The sequence below is a fragment of the Pleurodeles waltl genome, chromosome 1_2 (genome assembly GCF_031143425.1).
Source record: "Pleurodeles waltl isolate 20211129_DDA chromosome 1_2, aPleWal1.hap1.20221129, whole genome shotgun sequence".
Lineage (NCBI taxonomy): Eukaryota > Metazoa > Chordata > Amphibia > Caudata > Salamandridae > Pleurodeles > Pleurodeles waltl.
Genome location: NC_090437.1, coordinates 13,801,881 through 13,819,557, shown reverse-complemented (window position 1 = coordinate 13,819,557; position 17,677 = coordinate 13,801,881). Strand labels below are relative to the sequence as shown.

General features: G+C 42.3%; 1 protein-coding gene across 1 annotated transcript in view; it reads right to left on the bottom strand.

The window, feature by feature from the left end:
* LOC138296470 (serine/threonine-protein phosphatase 2A catalytic subunit beta isoform) overlaps positions 1–17,677 on the bottom strand; it is a 171,060-nt gene that overhangs the window by 111,084 nt on the left and 42,299 nt on the right. The window contains exon 2 of the mRNA XM_069235617.1: positions 10,698–10,907. Coding sequence (XP_069091718.1) covers positions 10,698–10,907 — 210 coding nt within the window. The remainder of the gene's footprint in view (positions 1–10,697; positions 10,908–17,677) is intronic.

Sequence of the window (17,677 nt, the reverse complement as noted above, 5' to 3'; positions counted from 1 at the left end):
TGTCTCCCTATATAGTTGTACATAGCCTAGAACCTCTTTCCAAAGTGGAGGGTGTTCAGCTTAGAGTGTCTCAAGTCTTCAGATTTTTGCACCACCTGTTCAAGGCAAGGTCTCCCGATTCCCTCCCCCAGGACAGTAACAAGGCCTGTAACATTCTTTTCGCCCTAAGACTACAAATCTGAAGAGGGCGAATTGTACACAGAATTTCTGCTCAAGACCCTCAAATTCATGGAGAGCCTGAGGTATGCACACTACGCCAACAAATATCTACTCTGTATGCTGACCACTCGCATAGCCAGTGTGTCAATTTTCTTTGCCAAAGGCATGGTCCATATGTATAGATGTCAAGAATCATTTCAGGATAACAGCAATTTACTGCAGGTTGTAAAGGTGCAAGTTATAGCAAGCAGTCAGCACAGCCATGAGGGAAGATCACCAAAACAGTTAGCAAATGGGTGGGTTACTTCGTTCTGAAATTGGGAGTTTCCAGCATTAAGGAAGTTCTGGCTCCAAATCGTCCAATATCGCTGGATTGGAAAGCACGCTGGTCAGGTGAGGGGGGATTTTGATACTGTAGAGCCTTAAGAGTCATACAAGCAGATATTAAATTACTTTAAGTGTCCAGAGGAAACCAATGTGTGCCATGTCAATTACAGTAATGTGACCCAAGTAGTTTTAAAAATGGCACAGGCGGTGACATGGTAACACCAATTCCATAGCCTCAATGGCTACGTGGAGTGTGGAAGTCCTGTAGCAGGAAGCGGATGTACGCAATTTCATTGGAAAACGAGGTCCTGAAATACCATTACTGAGAAACAATTTCACCTAAACAGTTTATTGGAAATTTTCAAAATGAATGGCACCTGCAATTTCACAGAAACCAATTAACTGAATGTCTTCGTTTGAAACTGGTTTTGGATGCTTATTTTTCAAGATGTACATACAATGGCTGAAGGTCTTATTTTCGGAAATAATTTTGTCAGATATTTATTTCAGTGCTTTCCTTCAGGGGACATTATTATAGATTTACATCGTCAAACTACTTTGCATGCTTTAAATTTTGCTGACTCCTCACCGCCCCTAAACATAACCCATCCCTGACCCCTCCCCATCAATAAATAATCAATTCTTGCCTGCCAAAAAAAAAAAAAAAAAACCCTCACTACATTTTAACTACGCCCATCCCTAAACCTGAAAGTCAATTATATCTCCAACACTCCACCCCTCCCTGAAACCTAAAAACCCCTCACTACACCTAAACCCAACCAATCCCAGACCACTTGAAAGCCCTCACCATAATCAAACTCCATCCACCCTCGAAACAAACCAACAACGCATACCCATTATACCTAAAACCACCCACCATCCTAAAATCCACCCATCTGATTCTTTAAAACCCTTACCAACCTAAACTCAACCCAATCCTAAACCCTAAAAACTCTTCACCACCCTTAACCTCTATCCATCACAGAACCTTAAAAACCCTCATAGCACTATACTTCACTCATCCATGAACCCCAAAACTTTTCTGCACCTCTAAACTCTACCCATTACAGATGCCTAAAAAACCCTGATCACCCTTAAAGATCAATACCAATACTTTATCCAAAAAACGCTCACTAGTCTTAAATGCCACCCAAGTATAAAGGACTTTTCCTTAGAATTCTTTCCACTAAAACATTTCCTTTAATTTTCGAATTATTTGTATTGCCTTAAAGCTGGTTTTCTGTGATTTTGTTCCCTCCAATGTGGTTTATCAGTTTTCTTTTTACCATTAATTCAGATACATTAAAGGAAGCAATTTCGTTCTTTTCATAAGGTGGAGTTGGTATAGTGCAGATTTCATGATGAATGGGTCATTTTAACATGGCAAAATGTTTCTAAGACGATAAAATATTAGGAGAAATCATTGAGTTTTTAATATTGATATCCATGACGGATAAAATGTGGGGGAGTGTAGTGTCCAAGGAATATGTATGCACCATAGACTATTAGATATCATTTTAATCTTAGGTTCTGTGGTATTATCATCTGCTTCTTATGTTCTCCCCGAGTCGTTCAACGACTCCTCTCTTTCGAGGTCAGCAAAGTTCTCCTCTGCATTGAACCCTTCCCCATGAACTACCGTGGTTTCTTCAGGGTTTTCCTCTTCCCTCAACAGGTGTTTGAGAAGGGGCTCTTTTTGATGCAACTGCACTATGGCATAATGTGTCCACCTCAGGCTCTCTATGACTTTGAGGAGCTTGGGAAGAAATTCTGTGTACGCCTCATCCCCTTCAGATTTGTAGTCTCAGGGCAAAAATAAGTTACAGGCCTTGTTGCTGTCCTTCTGAGCGAACTTGTATCAACACTTCAGCCAAAACAAAGGGGGTGTATTCTCCATCCATTTCGTCAACAAGGATTACCCCACACTACACCCTGCACATTTTTCAATTCATATAATCAAAATTCTGGTTATGAATTCCTTCTTTGGCATACTATGCCCTGGCTTCTGAGAGAGCTGTACAGTTTTTATGCCTTTAATTTTAGTAGTGGTTTGAGCTCTGCAGTGCAGGTAGACCTTCTGAAGTGAAGAGGTGGCAGCTTCCACTTACTTGTGGAGGCCAGAACAGAGTGTAGAGTTCTCCTTCCTAGGTCGCAGACCATTAAAAACTGCCTCTCAGTGTTTCTGAAGGGAAAAATGTCCCCCAAGATACCACATGGTTTTGGTCACCGCTAAATGGCTCCTTTCTCCACAATCTCATCTTTGACAAAGAATAGTGAACTGACTCAGGACAGGATTTCAAAGCTACTCTCCATGTTGCAAGACCTAGACATCAATGAGAAAGGGCCAAATCACCTTCAAAGTGATCAACCATTGCGCAAGGCTTCAAGGATCAATAGGCTGCTGGATAGTTTCCCCTACATGTCTTCAGGTAAAAGAGGGATGGCCCAGTTTGTGGCAGCTTCCCTGTGTGGGTGGAGGTCACAACCAAATACTAAAGTGGTATCTGAATTATCTGATTGGAACACTGCCCATTATGTGAGTGTCTAACCTGAAGGTAGCGAGTTACTGTTGAGTCAGGAGATCCATCTATTGATGTAATAGAACACTGTTTTCGGAGGTTTTGAATCCTGGTTTACTGAGCTCTATGGTCAGTGTGTTGTGAAGGATGTATGCCACTGAACGCCAATATCTATATCTTTGTGGCATGTTTTTGGTATTGTACAATTGTTTTTTTAACTGGTTATTTACTGCTGTGTAACTGGTAAGGTACCCAACATAATAGGAAACCGCTGCCATGTTTGCCATTTGTGAAGCATTGTGTCTTAACATGTTTATTTTAGTTTTGTAATGCCCTGTGCAGTAATGCTGACCTTACAATCACAGGCAAACAGAAAATATATTGGGGTTGGTTTGAGAAAAGGCATAGATAATTGAGAGGGGACTAAAGATAGGAAGTTAGTTAATTACCTGTAAATTCAGTTTTCCAGCGAAGCTATCTTTGATATATTCACATGCTTGAGACCTTCTCCCTCAGGCCAGGAATCCCTCCTAATGTTAAATAGGAGTAAACAGTGTTGAAATGGCCATGGGCTTTAACAGTTAAGTACCACATCCACCTCAGTTGAAACAATCAAATCTGGCGCAAAGGGGGTGAAAACTCTCCTACTACCCTTAAAGGTCATAAAAGCTCAGATTCCACAGCACAAATAAGGAGTACATTTGATAGAAATGAACATCGACAGGGAAATTGGGAGTGTTGCATGTTAATATAGGAAAGATTAACATAGGAGAACTGAATTTACCATGTAAGTAACTAATTCCTTCTCCAGCAGTCAATCTTTCATATACTTTGATCCGAATAGCAAGCAGTACATAACATGACTAGAGCAGGAGCCAGGATCACCTTTACCAAAACAAGGCATCAGCTACTCCGTTCACACCCAGGTAGATATCTGGCAAAGGAACTCTGGTTTAGGGTGCAGTCGCTGCCATACTTCTGGTGAAGCACACGCTCACTCTGCCCTGAAGCTGAAGTTTGTTTAGTGTGGCAAAAGGTGAGGCAGGCTGACAGCTAACATGCAATTCCCCATTGGACCATCCGGGAACAGGTCGACCTCTGTCCAAATTATTCAAACAGCTGGTCTGATGTGTGCAAGCCTTTTTCCCCGTCCATGTAAAATTTGATGCACCTTCGAATATCCATCAAGCGCAAAGACGGCTCAGCTAATTCTGCTGGATTCAGGGAGAAAAGGGCAAATTATTACAGGCTCAGTCACATGAAAGTCTGAAGGAACCTAGTCACGAACTTTGGGATTATTAGTAAAATGACTTTTTATTGGTCAATTGCAGAAAGGCTGTTTTATAGTGAACACCTGCAATTTCATACGTGCCTTCTTGTTGAGAGAGCAATCAATAGCACGGTCTACCATGAAAAATTTCAGGTGTGCCCTTTGATTGGTCTAAAGGGAGACAGCATGAGTCAACACTGTAGTATACCCCCTTTCATTGAACTGGAGCGAGTCAATGATGGGAAGATAGTACAAAATCCCATCATTATTTGCTTCATAATCCTTTGTAAAAACAAAGATTAAATAGGATCTTCTATTCTCAAACCAGGAGACTACTGCAAGACTATTCTGATAACAGTTCAGCCTACTTTTGCCAGTTCCAGTAAATAGGGAAGCCCTTCATGTTGCTGCATGGAGGCTGGGTTAAACCCGACTGCACCATGTGCAGAATGAACAAGTTACTTACCTTCGGGTAACGCTTTTTCTGGAGGATACAAAAGCTACCTGTGGATTCCTCACCTTATGAATGCTCCCATGCACCAGCATCCGACGGAAAATCTTCTTCCCAGCTCTCCACGTCGACGAGGACGTCACAATTGCAAGGCTCCACGCGACTTCGTCTGATGTCACCGTGCCAATAAGAGGTCCTCGCCGGCGTGCTGATGCTCATTTCACCCATTTTATTTACGTGCCTTTGAGGCGTACAGGTGAAAACCGACCTCCAATAAATACATATATACATAAAACCACCATGATGCAATAGAATCAAAACCATCATTTATATGTACAGAAAAACATCAAAATGTATATACACCTATAAACCCACACATCTTAGTGTGACCAGACTGGCAATGGGGAGGCGGGTGGGACTGTGAGGAATCCACAGGTAGCTATTGTATCCACCACAAAAAGAGTTACCGAAGGTAAGTAACTTGTTCTTCAGATGGCTACTACTACCTGTGGATTCCTCGCCTTATGAATAGAGTCCCAAGGCAGTACTGCACTGATCACACCAAGAAATCCTGCAATACAGATCGTGCAAAATGGCCATCCCTCCTAACCTCAGAGTCCAAACAATAACGCTTTGCGAAGGTGTGGAGGGACGTCCAAGTTGCTGCCTTGCAAATATCGACCAACAGAAACCCCCTTGCCAGGGCCGAAGTAGCGGACTTAGCCCTGCTGGAGTGAGCTCGGATACCCTCAGGGGGAAACTTTCTTTGCCAACGAGTAGCAAATCTTGATACAAAGAATGACCCACCTGGAGATTGTTCTTTGATGGGACTGCTCTGCCCTTCCTCTGTCCAATATACCCCACGAACAGCTGGTCCTCCAGGCGAAAGTCTTTCGTCTTCTCAATATAAAAACTAAGAGCCCTTTTAGGATCCAAACGGTGAAGCCTCTCTTCCTCCTTCGAGGGGTGAGGAGGAGGGTAGAAATATGGAAGGGTAATGGTTTGCCCTATATGAAAAGGAGTGACAACTTGTGGCAGGAAAGGCGCCCTGGTTTTCAGCACCAATTTATCCGGAAAGAACAAGGTAAGGGGGGGGGGGGGTTCAACAGAAAGAGTTGAAGCTCACCAACCCGCATAGCAGAGGTTATAGCTACTAGAAAACCATTTTAAGAACTAGAAACCTTAGCGGGCAAGAATGCATGGGTTCGACCCCATTAAAGTTCAAAGAAGATTCAGATCCCACTGAGGCATATGAAAAGGAGTGGGAGGAAACCTATTATTTAAACCTTTTAAGAACCTAATAACAATAGGCGATTTAAACAAAGAGGGCTGACCCGGGAGGCAAAGAAAGGGTGACAGTGTCACCAAATAGCCCTTAACAGTAGCAACTGAACAACCCTTCAGTGCTAAATCTAAAGCAAATAACAGAATATCGGAGAGGTGGGCCCTCAAAGGATCAATTTGCTTCTCTCCACACCAAGCCACAAATTTTGCCCACCTGCCGGCTTAAACTGTCTTAGTGGAGTGTCGCCTGGCCGATAGAATAACATCCACTACAGCTGGTGGGAGAGAAATATTCAGGTTGCCCCGTTCAATCTTCAGGCATGAAGGTGCAGGCTGTGGAGGTGGGGGGTGTAGAACCTGCCCCTGCCAAAGAAGGTCTGCCCTGGAAGGGAGACTGAGTGGAGGGCACAGCAAGAGTTGGAGAAGGGTGTATCACACCCTTCTTGGCCAATCCGGGGCTAATAAAATGACCTGCGCACGATCTTGGCGAGTCTTCCTCAGAACCCGAGGGATCAAGGGTATTGGGGGGGGGGGGGGGGGGACGACATGTGTAAAGCAACTAGTAACAAGATGGAACACCTTCAACAGTAGCGAGAGCTAGGAGAAAACTGTTAGCGTTGAAGGCATGGACAAAAGGAAACTGCCGTCAGCACGCCAGCGAGGACCTCTTATTGGCACAGTGACGTCAGACGGAGTAGCATGGAGCCATGCAATTGTGACGTCCTCGATGTGGAGAGCTGGGAAGAAGATTGTTCGTTGGATGCTGGCGCAAGGGAGAATTCATAAAGTGAGGCATCCACAAGTAGTTGCATCCATCAGAATGCTTATATTTGGTGATGTAGTCCTTTGTAGTTGCTGTGTGGGTGCATGTGGCAGAAGGTTTCTGTAGTTTGCTGGAATGTCAAAATGGCCAAACTCAGTGGTCAGGCCCAGCGACTCGAAACCATGAAATCTCTCTCCTCTGCATCTGGACAGCAGCCTGGGAAGAGTCTTTAGCCAGTGGGCTAGATGCGCAGTTATCCTCAGTAGGTCGCTGTAACCATTCTGGTAGGGCAACACTGGGACAATTGAAATCAAGGAAAAGTCAGCCAACTTCGCCTTCCAAAAGACTGGTGAATCAGAAAACTGACGAAAGGCATACTTAAAGACATTCATCATGTTACTGAAAACTCACTGCTCCAAGACTCGTTGCCGGAATCTGCTGACATAACTGGCGTTATGTTGGCAAGACAAACGGATGTAGCTTACGGCAGCCCCACACAGGGAAAATGTGATCCATGTTATGGCGCACCTCCCATTAGTGGCATTCTGAAAGAGCCTAGCTGCTGATTATTTGGCATCCTACAAGTTGTTATATTAATTTCATTTGATGTCACACACAAATCACCCCAGAAGTGGTATCTCGGCGCAAAATAGATTGCGGCAGGAGATACGCAGTTAGAATAGTACAGGCTTGAGCATATTTCTGAATTTGATGTGATCTATACATATAAGGATGCCATAAGGCAGTTCATTCCAGTAAGGAGGAGGCCAAAAAGAACTAAGACCTACCCCCTGTTTTAACTTTCTAATATGAGGAACAGTGAGTAAAGATGTATCACTGGATCTCAGAAGCCTCATAGGACAATACGTTTCTGGGTAAGGTACTCGAGGCCTTTTCCCTTTAGTGGGTGAGGAAGCAGATTTCAAAGATTATCCTTTTCATTACAGGTAATCAACGTAAGAATCTCAAAAGGGGAATTGGGGCTGTACCAGAGGGAAGATTGCAGATCAGAAGGGCTGCAGTGTTTTGCACAGCTTGAAATTTATAGAGTAATGACTCATTAGCAGAAGCAAGTAAGGCTTTCCCAAAATCTACTCTGCTGATATTAAGCTCCTGTACCAAGGGGTTCCTCGCTAAGAGAGATAGGAAAGGAAGAGCTTTCCTCAACAGATGCATCATATGGAAGCATGTACCGATGGTAGACAGGATCTGCTCTTTCATAGTTGAGGTTTGGTCCAGTCAGACTCAAAGGGTGACTGTTTAGGTGTGGCTGCAGGGCCCAAATCAGCAGGCCACCAGTCGGCCGAACAAAGTTGTTGGGCCTTCACAAACAGCAGGATCTCGATTTTTTCTGTATTTAACTGAAGGCGGTTTCCAGGCCACAATTGATTCGATCCCTATTGCAAAACATTGTTTAGCTTTTGCCAGGTCTCTGTCAAAAGAAATTACTAATTGCACGTCTTCCGCTTAGGACGGAATTTCCAAACCAAAAGATCTGACAATGTTAGCAAGGGGGCAACATATGTGTTAAAGCGCACAAGGCCTAAAAAGGAGCCCTGCGGCACTCCCTTTGCTATCAGCATGGTACAGGATCTGAAACACCCCAGGTAGATGTGTGGGTTTGGTTATTCAGAAAGTCACTGAACCATTGTAGGTCGCTCCTGTGGATTCCTAGGTCATACAACCTTTGAAGCAGCATGGGATAGGACACAGGTTAAAATGCCGTAGACAAGTCCAACAGCACAAGCATTGATGGCATACTTGCATCACCACCAATTCTTATCAGGTCTGTGACACCCACTAAGGCTGTTTCGGAACCGTGTGAGGATCAGAACCCAGGCTCTGAAGTATGTGCAATCATATCCCCAAAGTACTTTGTAAGTTGTTTATTAATTAGTCCTTCCAGCTCTTTGCCCAACAAAGGGTGCAGTAAGATGGAACGATAATTAGTTAGTTTTTTTTAATATGGGCTTAGCTGAAGCATCTATCCAAACCAGGGGAATTTTTCCTGTATTTATTAATAGATTAAACTAACCGCATATTTGCTAGGGCCAACTGATTAGAGTAATGCAACAATTCTAGGCGGGCATTGATGTTAAGCTGATATTCACCTTGATGGAAATGGCTAAGTACCACAGCATCTATGCCTCTTCTGACAAAGAAAACGGACCTAGTTTCTTCTTGCTTTCCGATGTGGTATCAAGGGTCGTCTTGTTGACTCATTGCAATCGACAAGGCAATACTAATGAATGGGTGTGTTCATCAACTAAGTTTTGTTTGTTTTTTTGTCGAAGTGGAGTGCTGTTGCCGACAGAGGATGCCCCCCCCCCCAACCCCCCAGTAGGTGCAGTGCCAACCTCCTCACACTCCTCCTTCTGTACTGGAATTTTTTGTTTTTTGTTTTTTTAAACAAATGTTAAATTACAAGTTTTGTGGGTTACCTAAAGTTAAACGTTGCAATGCTCATTTGGGTATTCTGAGTACATTTTCTTCTGAACACAGCCTGCACTGGTCCAGAACTACAAATTTCCAATAAAAAAAAAATGCTCAAGTAATCACAGTAATTTTTGTAATTTCTTGTTACTCTACGACAGAAGGGAAGAGGTGAAGTAAAAGGATAAGGATGCAGAAGGATCAGAGTGGAGCTCTTCTCCAGGACTCTTAAAAACATGTGAAGTAGTGAGACAAGCTATAGTGGCCTCCAAGGGGAGAAGAAGAGGTCATATAAGTGTTTGAATATACTAGATGTGTACCACTGCAGGTTATGCACCCGGTGGTTAGTGCTGGTGATTCTAGTGTGATACAAAGTAGGTTTTGTAACAGGTATAAACAATTGTAATGAGTCAGTAAAAAAAAAACAAAAAAAAAAAAACCACTGACTGTTTTCTCTTATTGGATTCTATGTTCTCTAACGGACCTAATATCAATATACTCAGTTGAAACAAAATGTTTGGCACCAAAGTCACCCATGAAATTGTCAGTGCTTGACAAGTGTTCATTACCAGTGTGGCTCTGGACTAATTTGTGCACCTTTCATTTCTCCTTTTCTTCTTTTCCTTCAGTTTACAAGAGGACTCATCTTAATCAAGCTGTTCCACCAAGTTACCTTGGATGACTTGGAAAGCGGATAAACCCAAAGCACTTGCTTATGTTCAGTGCGATTCAGGTCAGGACTCCAAAGGGCCCTGGAACTAGGCCTTCAATCCCCTGCCCACTATAGATGGTCTTTGCTGGCCCAGGGAATATGCACAATCTCAAATTCCAATATCCAGAGCTGTTGTGCAACAAAGGGTAGAGTCTCCATCCACCCCAGTGTCTTCGTCACGAGACATAACACTGTTCCACTACAACCTCATAACTTCAAGAAAAAACAACAATAAATCACATTATAGAAATTCCTCAATCGTGAAACAGACATTGTGTGGGAATGTAACTTAGATCTGAGTGGAGCATCATACACAATGCATGAATGAAGCTTGTCACAAACACCAGAGGCAGGCAAGGCAGGCAAATTTTTCTAGAGCCACTAAAAATCCCAAAAACAAAACTATCTTTACCAAAACCTGCTGAGGTATTAGAGACAGTAAAGTAAAAAGAACATCCAAATAAACATGGAAGCCACAAAGAACGCCCGCTTGTGCCACTTATAAACAGATAAAAAGAGGAACCCGAAGGGAGGACAGCTGGCGAAAAGGCTAGAGTACTGGGCAAGAGCACAAGGATTCATGCCGACGCAAGCCCTCCCACTGAAAACAGTTAAAATGAATTGTTTTTCCCCGCCCGGGAGTTTTATTTTTTATTTTATTTTAACTGTACTGATGCAATGACAGAAAATAGCAACTAGCTTAAGCTTTCGTACCAACTGAATCATGACCTCAAGTTAACGAAAAACAATCAGAATAAATCGCATAGAACAATGCATACCTTTAAAGCTACCAGAAGTGTTACTGTTTCAACTGAGTAATAACCTCTGTCCACATAGTCTCCCATAAATAGATAATTTGTGTCCGGTGATTTTCCTCCAATTCGGAAGAGTTCCATCAAGTCATGGAATTGGCCGTGAACATCTCCACAGACAGTGACAGGGCAGCGTACCTCCTGAACATTGGATTCTTTGGTAAGAATTTCTTTTGCCTGAAAATGAAACAAAATTAGCAATTTTAATATAATACAAAAAAACGTCAACATGCTGTGCAGATGAATGCTCAAAACAATCACTGTCTTTCCTGTCCAATGGTGCTCAATGAAAATAATCAACTACATTAATCTTCAGGTTAGCAAAATAACCAGCAGCCTTCAGAGCAGTGGCCCTGTGCACAAACAAAATTCATTGCAATGCCACAATTAACCAGCATACCAAAGCCAATACGTCTCATCTGTGGTAGAGGTATTAGCAATTAGCTTTATCAATCTGCAGCAAGACTGAAAGAAAAAATAAGTGCTATGATTCGGCCAGCGCTGACCACGAGAAACAGTGATCTGTTTTCTTAGTATGGCATCAACCCCCGCCTTAATTATCTATGTGAGAGTTCAGGTTTGCAGTTTTGCCCTGTACAGAGACAGCACCAAAAAGGCCATGCAGAGCACGGCGCCATTTTCATCTTTGTAGCATCTTGACACAAGTTGGCACGACCGGTGCCTTTTCTCCTTGCAGGACAGGATGGAGCCAGCAACAAAGAGGGAGGAGTGGGGACCATCAGCAGGAGGTGGGGGGCAGACTAGACAAGCAACAATGATTTGAAGACAAGCATCAATGTGGGAAAGGGGTGGGGAGGAGGGATGGGTGCAAGTAAAAGGCAAACTAGCATTTGCAATGCAATAGGTCTCACATATTTCAAACAAGTTAATTGTCATCTTTTGATAACAGAGCCCACAAGCAAATACAAAAGAAAACACATGAATAAACAGAGAAAAGACAACTTGGGGCAAAATAAAACCGTTAGCTTTCAAAAAATACAACTTTGCAATTTTGTACCTGCTGAGCACGTTTTTGCCAGTCACAAGCCTTCTGTTTGAGGGGCACTCAAAGTTAAAAACAACAAATAGGACCTCGATGACGTCTGGAGCAGCAGACGCGCACTAATTAAGCTGCATCAATTAGTGCTTGATCCCTGCTCCACACAGAGAAACTGAAGTGATGCCAGACGTGCCTTGACGAATTACAAGGCAGTAAAGAAGAGTGCCATGCAAACCAACAAATGGTGAGTGACAAGTGGGTTCCAAGCCCTGTACTTAACACAACAGTCTCATAAGTGAGGCGCACGTGCTAGCACATGCACTCACAAGCTCGACCTTCAAAAGTACCTCTCAATTTAGGAAGCGGTGTAAGCACACTGGGCAAAGGAAGCAGTTATTTGGCCATGTTCCAAGGCAGGGGAAGAAAACACACGGAGAGGAAGCAGAGCTGGCACTGGCTGACGAAGGAAAAAGCAAAAAATGGGTGATGAGGAAGCCAAGCAATGGAAAGCAATGGGTGAGCCCTAAGAGAAAAAACAAATGTCTTACAATTGTCAGCACATACGCTGTCTCGGGACAGACCTAATGTATAGGATGTTGGGGAGGGAGGGGGCAAACATTCAAAGAGGCAATGGTGTTTGCCAAACATACACGAAGGGCATAAAACCAACAGTGCCCCAAAACATTTATATCCTGCTTGAGAGGAAACACCCTTTACCAAGCATTACCTTTACTACGCAGGTTAAGTACCACTCAAGTAAGTATTTGTACCTTTACCACATAGTACTTTACCACACAGGGTTTTTTGTTATTAAATAAAAATCTTTTATGGTACTTTTAAGTACTAAGGATGGGTAAAGAGAGACATGGACGACCTTAGGGTTGGGTAGAGGTGAAGGGGACAGGAATTGTGACAGTAGGATATGAAGCGAACTGACACTGTACAGTATAGTTATCACTGTATAATATTAACTGTAGTTTTATTGCATGGTACAGTTGCATACACATACATCAATATCACCAGTTCCATGTATTACCAGTACAATGTAACTTTCAATGACTTTCTCAAATTAAGGACAGCGGCATTACACAGAATGTGACCAAAATGAGGAACAGTCAAAACCAAATGCACTGTTAGTGATGAATGGCTCAACATTTAACTGTATTAAAATGTATTAGAATTGTGTGATGCAGCGCAAACAACACTGGCCATAGAAAAAGCAACTTACTGGAGAGTGAAGTTTTGAAAAAATCTAGAGCGAGGGGAGCAGCGGGACCAAAAAAAAAAAAAAACATACTACAAAATAAAATAAAAGTATCACAATCACAGCGCAAGCAGAGCTTCAGAACACCAATCAAGAAGTCAATCAGTACTTGGTCCATGGTCCAGGGAAGAAAACTAAAACACAGATTAAGTGAAGCCGACATGCACAGACAAGGGTTTGCCAAGGCAGAGAATAAGAGTGAGAATTAAGCCAACCAATGGTATGTTTAATGACAGGCAGACTAAAAGGCCCCTTTTAAGAGCTTTTGTTGTCTTTAAAAGAAAAAGAACACAAGACATTGCAATTGTTTTTCACCGCAAAGTGTGTGTGCGTGTATGTATATACACATACATACACACACACACACACACACACATATATATACACATATACACACACAAATATTTAACAGATGATTGGCAGGCAGCCATATATTCTACATTCTGAAAGAAAGCCCTTTTCACTTTTTGCATTCTGCTGCATAAAAATCAGAACAAAATCTTCTTGCACGAAATTTCCATAAAAATCTCATCACTACATTCCCACTTAAAGCATCAAAACCTTTAATTAAGCCAGAAGGCACTTTGCACTCCAGTGACTATCCTATAATTGCACTCTTGCAGCCATCTTTGCTTTGCCGCAACACTCTCAAACTTAGACTTCTAACTTTAATAAGACATTTTCACTGGGCCCTTCAATACCATACTAACAGACTTCGACCAATCCTCCAGGCTTACTATATTGTGCTGGCCATTTATTTACTCTTTCAACTAGCCTCCCATGTTCTTGACATGACAGTCAAGGTCGGAGCCAAAACACCTAAAACAGACATCACGTGGATCTGTAACCAACATATGTTGGTTACAAGTCATTCACGGTTTTAAACCCTATTGGTTTTGGTGACATGTTGCACGCATAATGCAAATAAAATTAGAAAATTGGCTAAGTTGTCAAATGACAGCTGAAGCTTCAGGTCCACGTCGGTTGGCGTGGAAAGAAAGGAACAGACAACAGTGCAAGCAGGAGACTTATATACACAGGACCCAATATCACCTTTGCACAAGATGGAGTGATATGAAGTAACAGCGTCACATTGACACCTACCAACGCTGAAGGATATTTCTATGCAAAGGCTTCCAAATTCCGTCTGAAGCTTTGGTGCTTTGAAAAGGTGAGGAATCTGCAGTTAGAAGAATATCAGCAAGTACTCTACTGCTTAGTCTATTCCCTGGTATGGTGATTGAGTCTCCCTTCCCAAATATTTTTAAAAATGCATACTTGTCACAACAACAAACATGTAAAACTTTCTCACAACAACAAAAGAATAAATAGGACAAATTGTCATTATTAAAATTACATTAGGGCAGGGCACAATTTTCCTCGCCTGTCAAAGGCAACAAAGCAAGCACTCAATTTTCCGACAATGAACCTAATCTTTTACCGCTGACACAGCAAAGCTGTTGTTTACAGGTGATCTAACCTGGATAGGCATGACCCATAGGATGGTCTGCCATGTCTTGGGGTACAGCCCTGGCAAGGATAAAAGACTCGCGATGGATATGATCACAACAATTTGGGGAAAGGTAACAAAATACTCAGACTAGAAAAGGACAAACATTGCCCTTTCAACACGGACATCCAACCACTTAGGTCATTTAGAAGCACATGACCGCTTACTGATCACTACCTGTGTTGTAGCTGACACAGGTTAAGTGGAAGGTCTGAACGTGGCCTAATCCCTTAAAAAAATTGTATCTGGCTCAAAATGCCACGTATCGGTGGCGTGACAAGAGGACAGGAGTCAGAAAACTGCTAGAGAAAGCAAGAACACAGACACTGCTATTTAACTGTCAACTCTGGCCGGTGTCAAACATGCAGCTAGGGATGATGGTGTTGTGTAGCCATTTTAGTTATATCTCCATGCACGTTTTTTTTTAGCATACTAGGCCTGCCGCTGTACTCTTGAACCTAGATATATTTTATTCAGCTTTGTTTATTACTCTTACAATAGCCACTTCTGCAGTCTTGTTTTATTTCTATCTAGCGGTTTTTGCTTAGGTTAGAGGGAGATTCCAGCCAGAGAACCACAACTGTATGCCGATTGCTGAACGCTTCGCTACAGCTGCTTATGCTGACTTCAGGCCTTTGCTCAGGTATGGGGGATGATGATGTCTTCCCAGGGGAACCTGAAGGGCAAAATTAGAGCTTAACATGCTGTGCTAGATTATAGCCTAGGTAGGAATTAGTCCATTGACACTAGTGACAATAGGGTAGCGTTATTTCTATGCTTTACTCTCCTTGTCACAATTCTAATCTTGTTATGCTGTATCGTCCTGGTTATTGCAGTACATGCTTTGCTATCTAAGATGCAGTTGCTTCATTAAAAACCTTATTGAAACATATACTGCCTCTGTTTGTCATTGTGGTATGCAAGACTAATGTAACAGAGAAACGGATGAGACCTGAGTGACCACGATTTCCCTAAAAAAATCAACTATGTCATGCGCTCGGCTGCCCAATCATCCCTGCCTTTGGGTAAAGATTAGGTACTGCTAGTTGCTAGTTAGCAGAGCAAAACCCAGATTAGGGCGACAGGTGTCACTTGTAGTGGGTAAGACTCAGTCTCCCACACCACAGGCGATTCTGCAGCTCAAAATCTAGTAGTCTCATTAGAATAATGAGCCTACGTGACATGGCGCCGCCAACATTTGGTCGGGCTTTAATCTTGGGGTTGTCCTGAGTATCTCTGTCTCACTATATACAAAGACGGCTCAGTACCATATACAGAGGCGTCCAAGGTATTGAGGATTTCCTCCTTGGCTAAGTAGGGAACAACTACCTGACGCTGGAGGTTGTTCAAGCTTGAACTCTAAAAGGATAATCCCCATTTGATGTGCTTATCTCTGAACAAATTTATCATTTAACATGGAGAATCCACAACAGGTTGCAATCGATTTGAGACAACCCTTTACTGCACATTTATTGGCACATGACCCAATCCATATAGATATCCATATCTAGATCTATGTATTTGTTTTTCCCAACAATGCCCTTAAAACACAAACTACTCACAAGTGTTTAACATTTACTTGGCAGTTAGTACAGGCAACAATTGCCTGCGGAGCAATGAATAAAGGATTGTACTCCAAGAATGTGTGCTTACTGGATCACTATCCCTTTACTGAAGTCTGGGATTCGAACAGAACACCCATGATTTTTCACACACAACTGAGGAGAGCCAACCTCACATATTAATGATCCTCAGGCAGTCTTGAACTAAAATATTAGTTATAAAATATTGACCACTGTACAGCATAATTAACTGTAAGCTCTCCGACGTTAGTTTTAACACTACACGTACACACACAGCTCCAGTATCATATTCGAAAGTGTGTAGTTCACCTGATCAGGTTTCTTCTGCTTTGCATTCACAGCTTGTATCACTTTATAAAACTACAACTACAGGTCCCAGAATGCAAAGCTGAAAAACTAAATGAGCGAATCATGCATCAAACTAGGGAGCTGGACAACCTTACAAATACTACTCCAAAGGCTGGTTTCCAGCATGCATCACGTTATAAAAATAAAACTGCAAGCCCCAGAATGATGTGTGTTTTTGCTTCAAAGAACATGTACTAGGCAGATCAGAGTGCATATAATGTAAAAATGATATTGTCGAAAGAGTTTGTGCTGCGAGTGCCATGGCAGCCAGGAGAGCATACTTTTGTCTAGTGGAAGCTTGGAGTCATCGTAAGGTAGTGCATACGGTTAATGTGCCTTTTGCATAGTACTAAGCATATCAGAGTGCATAGAATGTGAAAATGATGCCAATGATTGAGTTCAGGATCTGAGCACCATGGTAGCCATGAAGCGCAGAAAGTAGTTCGTCCACACGGAAGTATATCAACAACCGAGCAATTATCCCAACAGATTCAGTGTCTGAGGCGGTAAGCAAACCAACCTAAGGCGGAAAGAACGTAAAGCATTTACCAATAACATCAAGTGATTTTTAAAAGGCAAGCCCACGTACGAATGAAAGTGATGGGTGTGAGGTGGGAGTGGTTTAAAGCCCACAATACTTACAACAGGAAAAAGCATTTGCGCGTTCAACCTAAAAAGAGTTCAGGGACCAAACAAAATGATAACCAAACAAAACAATGTAACAGACAATTTAGAGAAAAAGGGCCTACAAGAGACTTAAAACGCAATAGGAGTGGACAGTCGTGGTGACACACGGGCGCCTACCCTCAGGTAAAAAGATGCCACACAAAAGCAGTAACCAATTTCACATAGACAAGCACTACAGATATCGACCCAGTAATGAAATCTACTGAATCCGGGGGTATATCACAATAATTACTAAATGAAAAGAAAAAGCAGCTTACATAGGATTCATTTAGTAATCAAGATATCCGTCGCTATGTAGCTTGGGGTTAATGTGACAGCTGGTTTAAATCGGAAAGTTCAATTTAATTAAGAACTACTTTTACAGAAGATATTATATATGTAAAAAAATAAAATAAAAAAAATAATAATCATTATCCTGAAATGTTACCTCTCTTTAATGCTTTTCCTATACCAATAAACCAAATTGATTCAGCTACTAACAATTTCGTTTGGGGTTATATCTTAAGTTTCCACTGGCCAGAGGTGGTTGGGCCCACCCAACTTCAAATACTACTA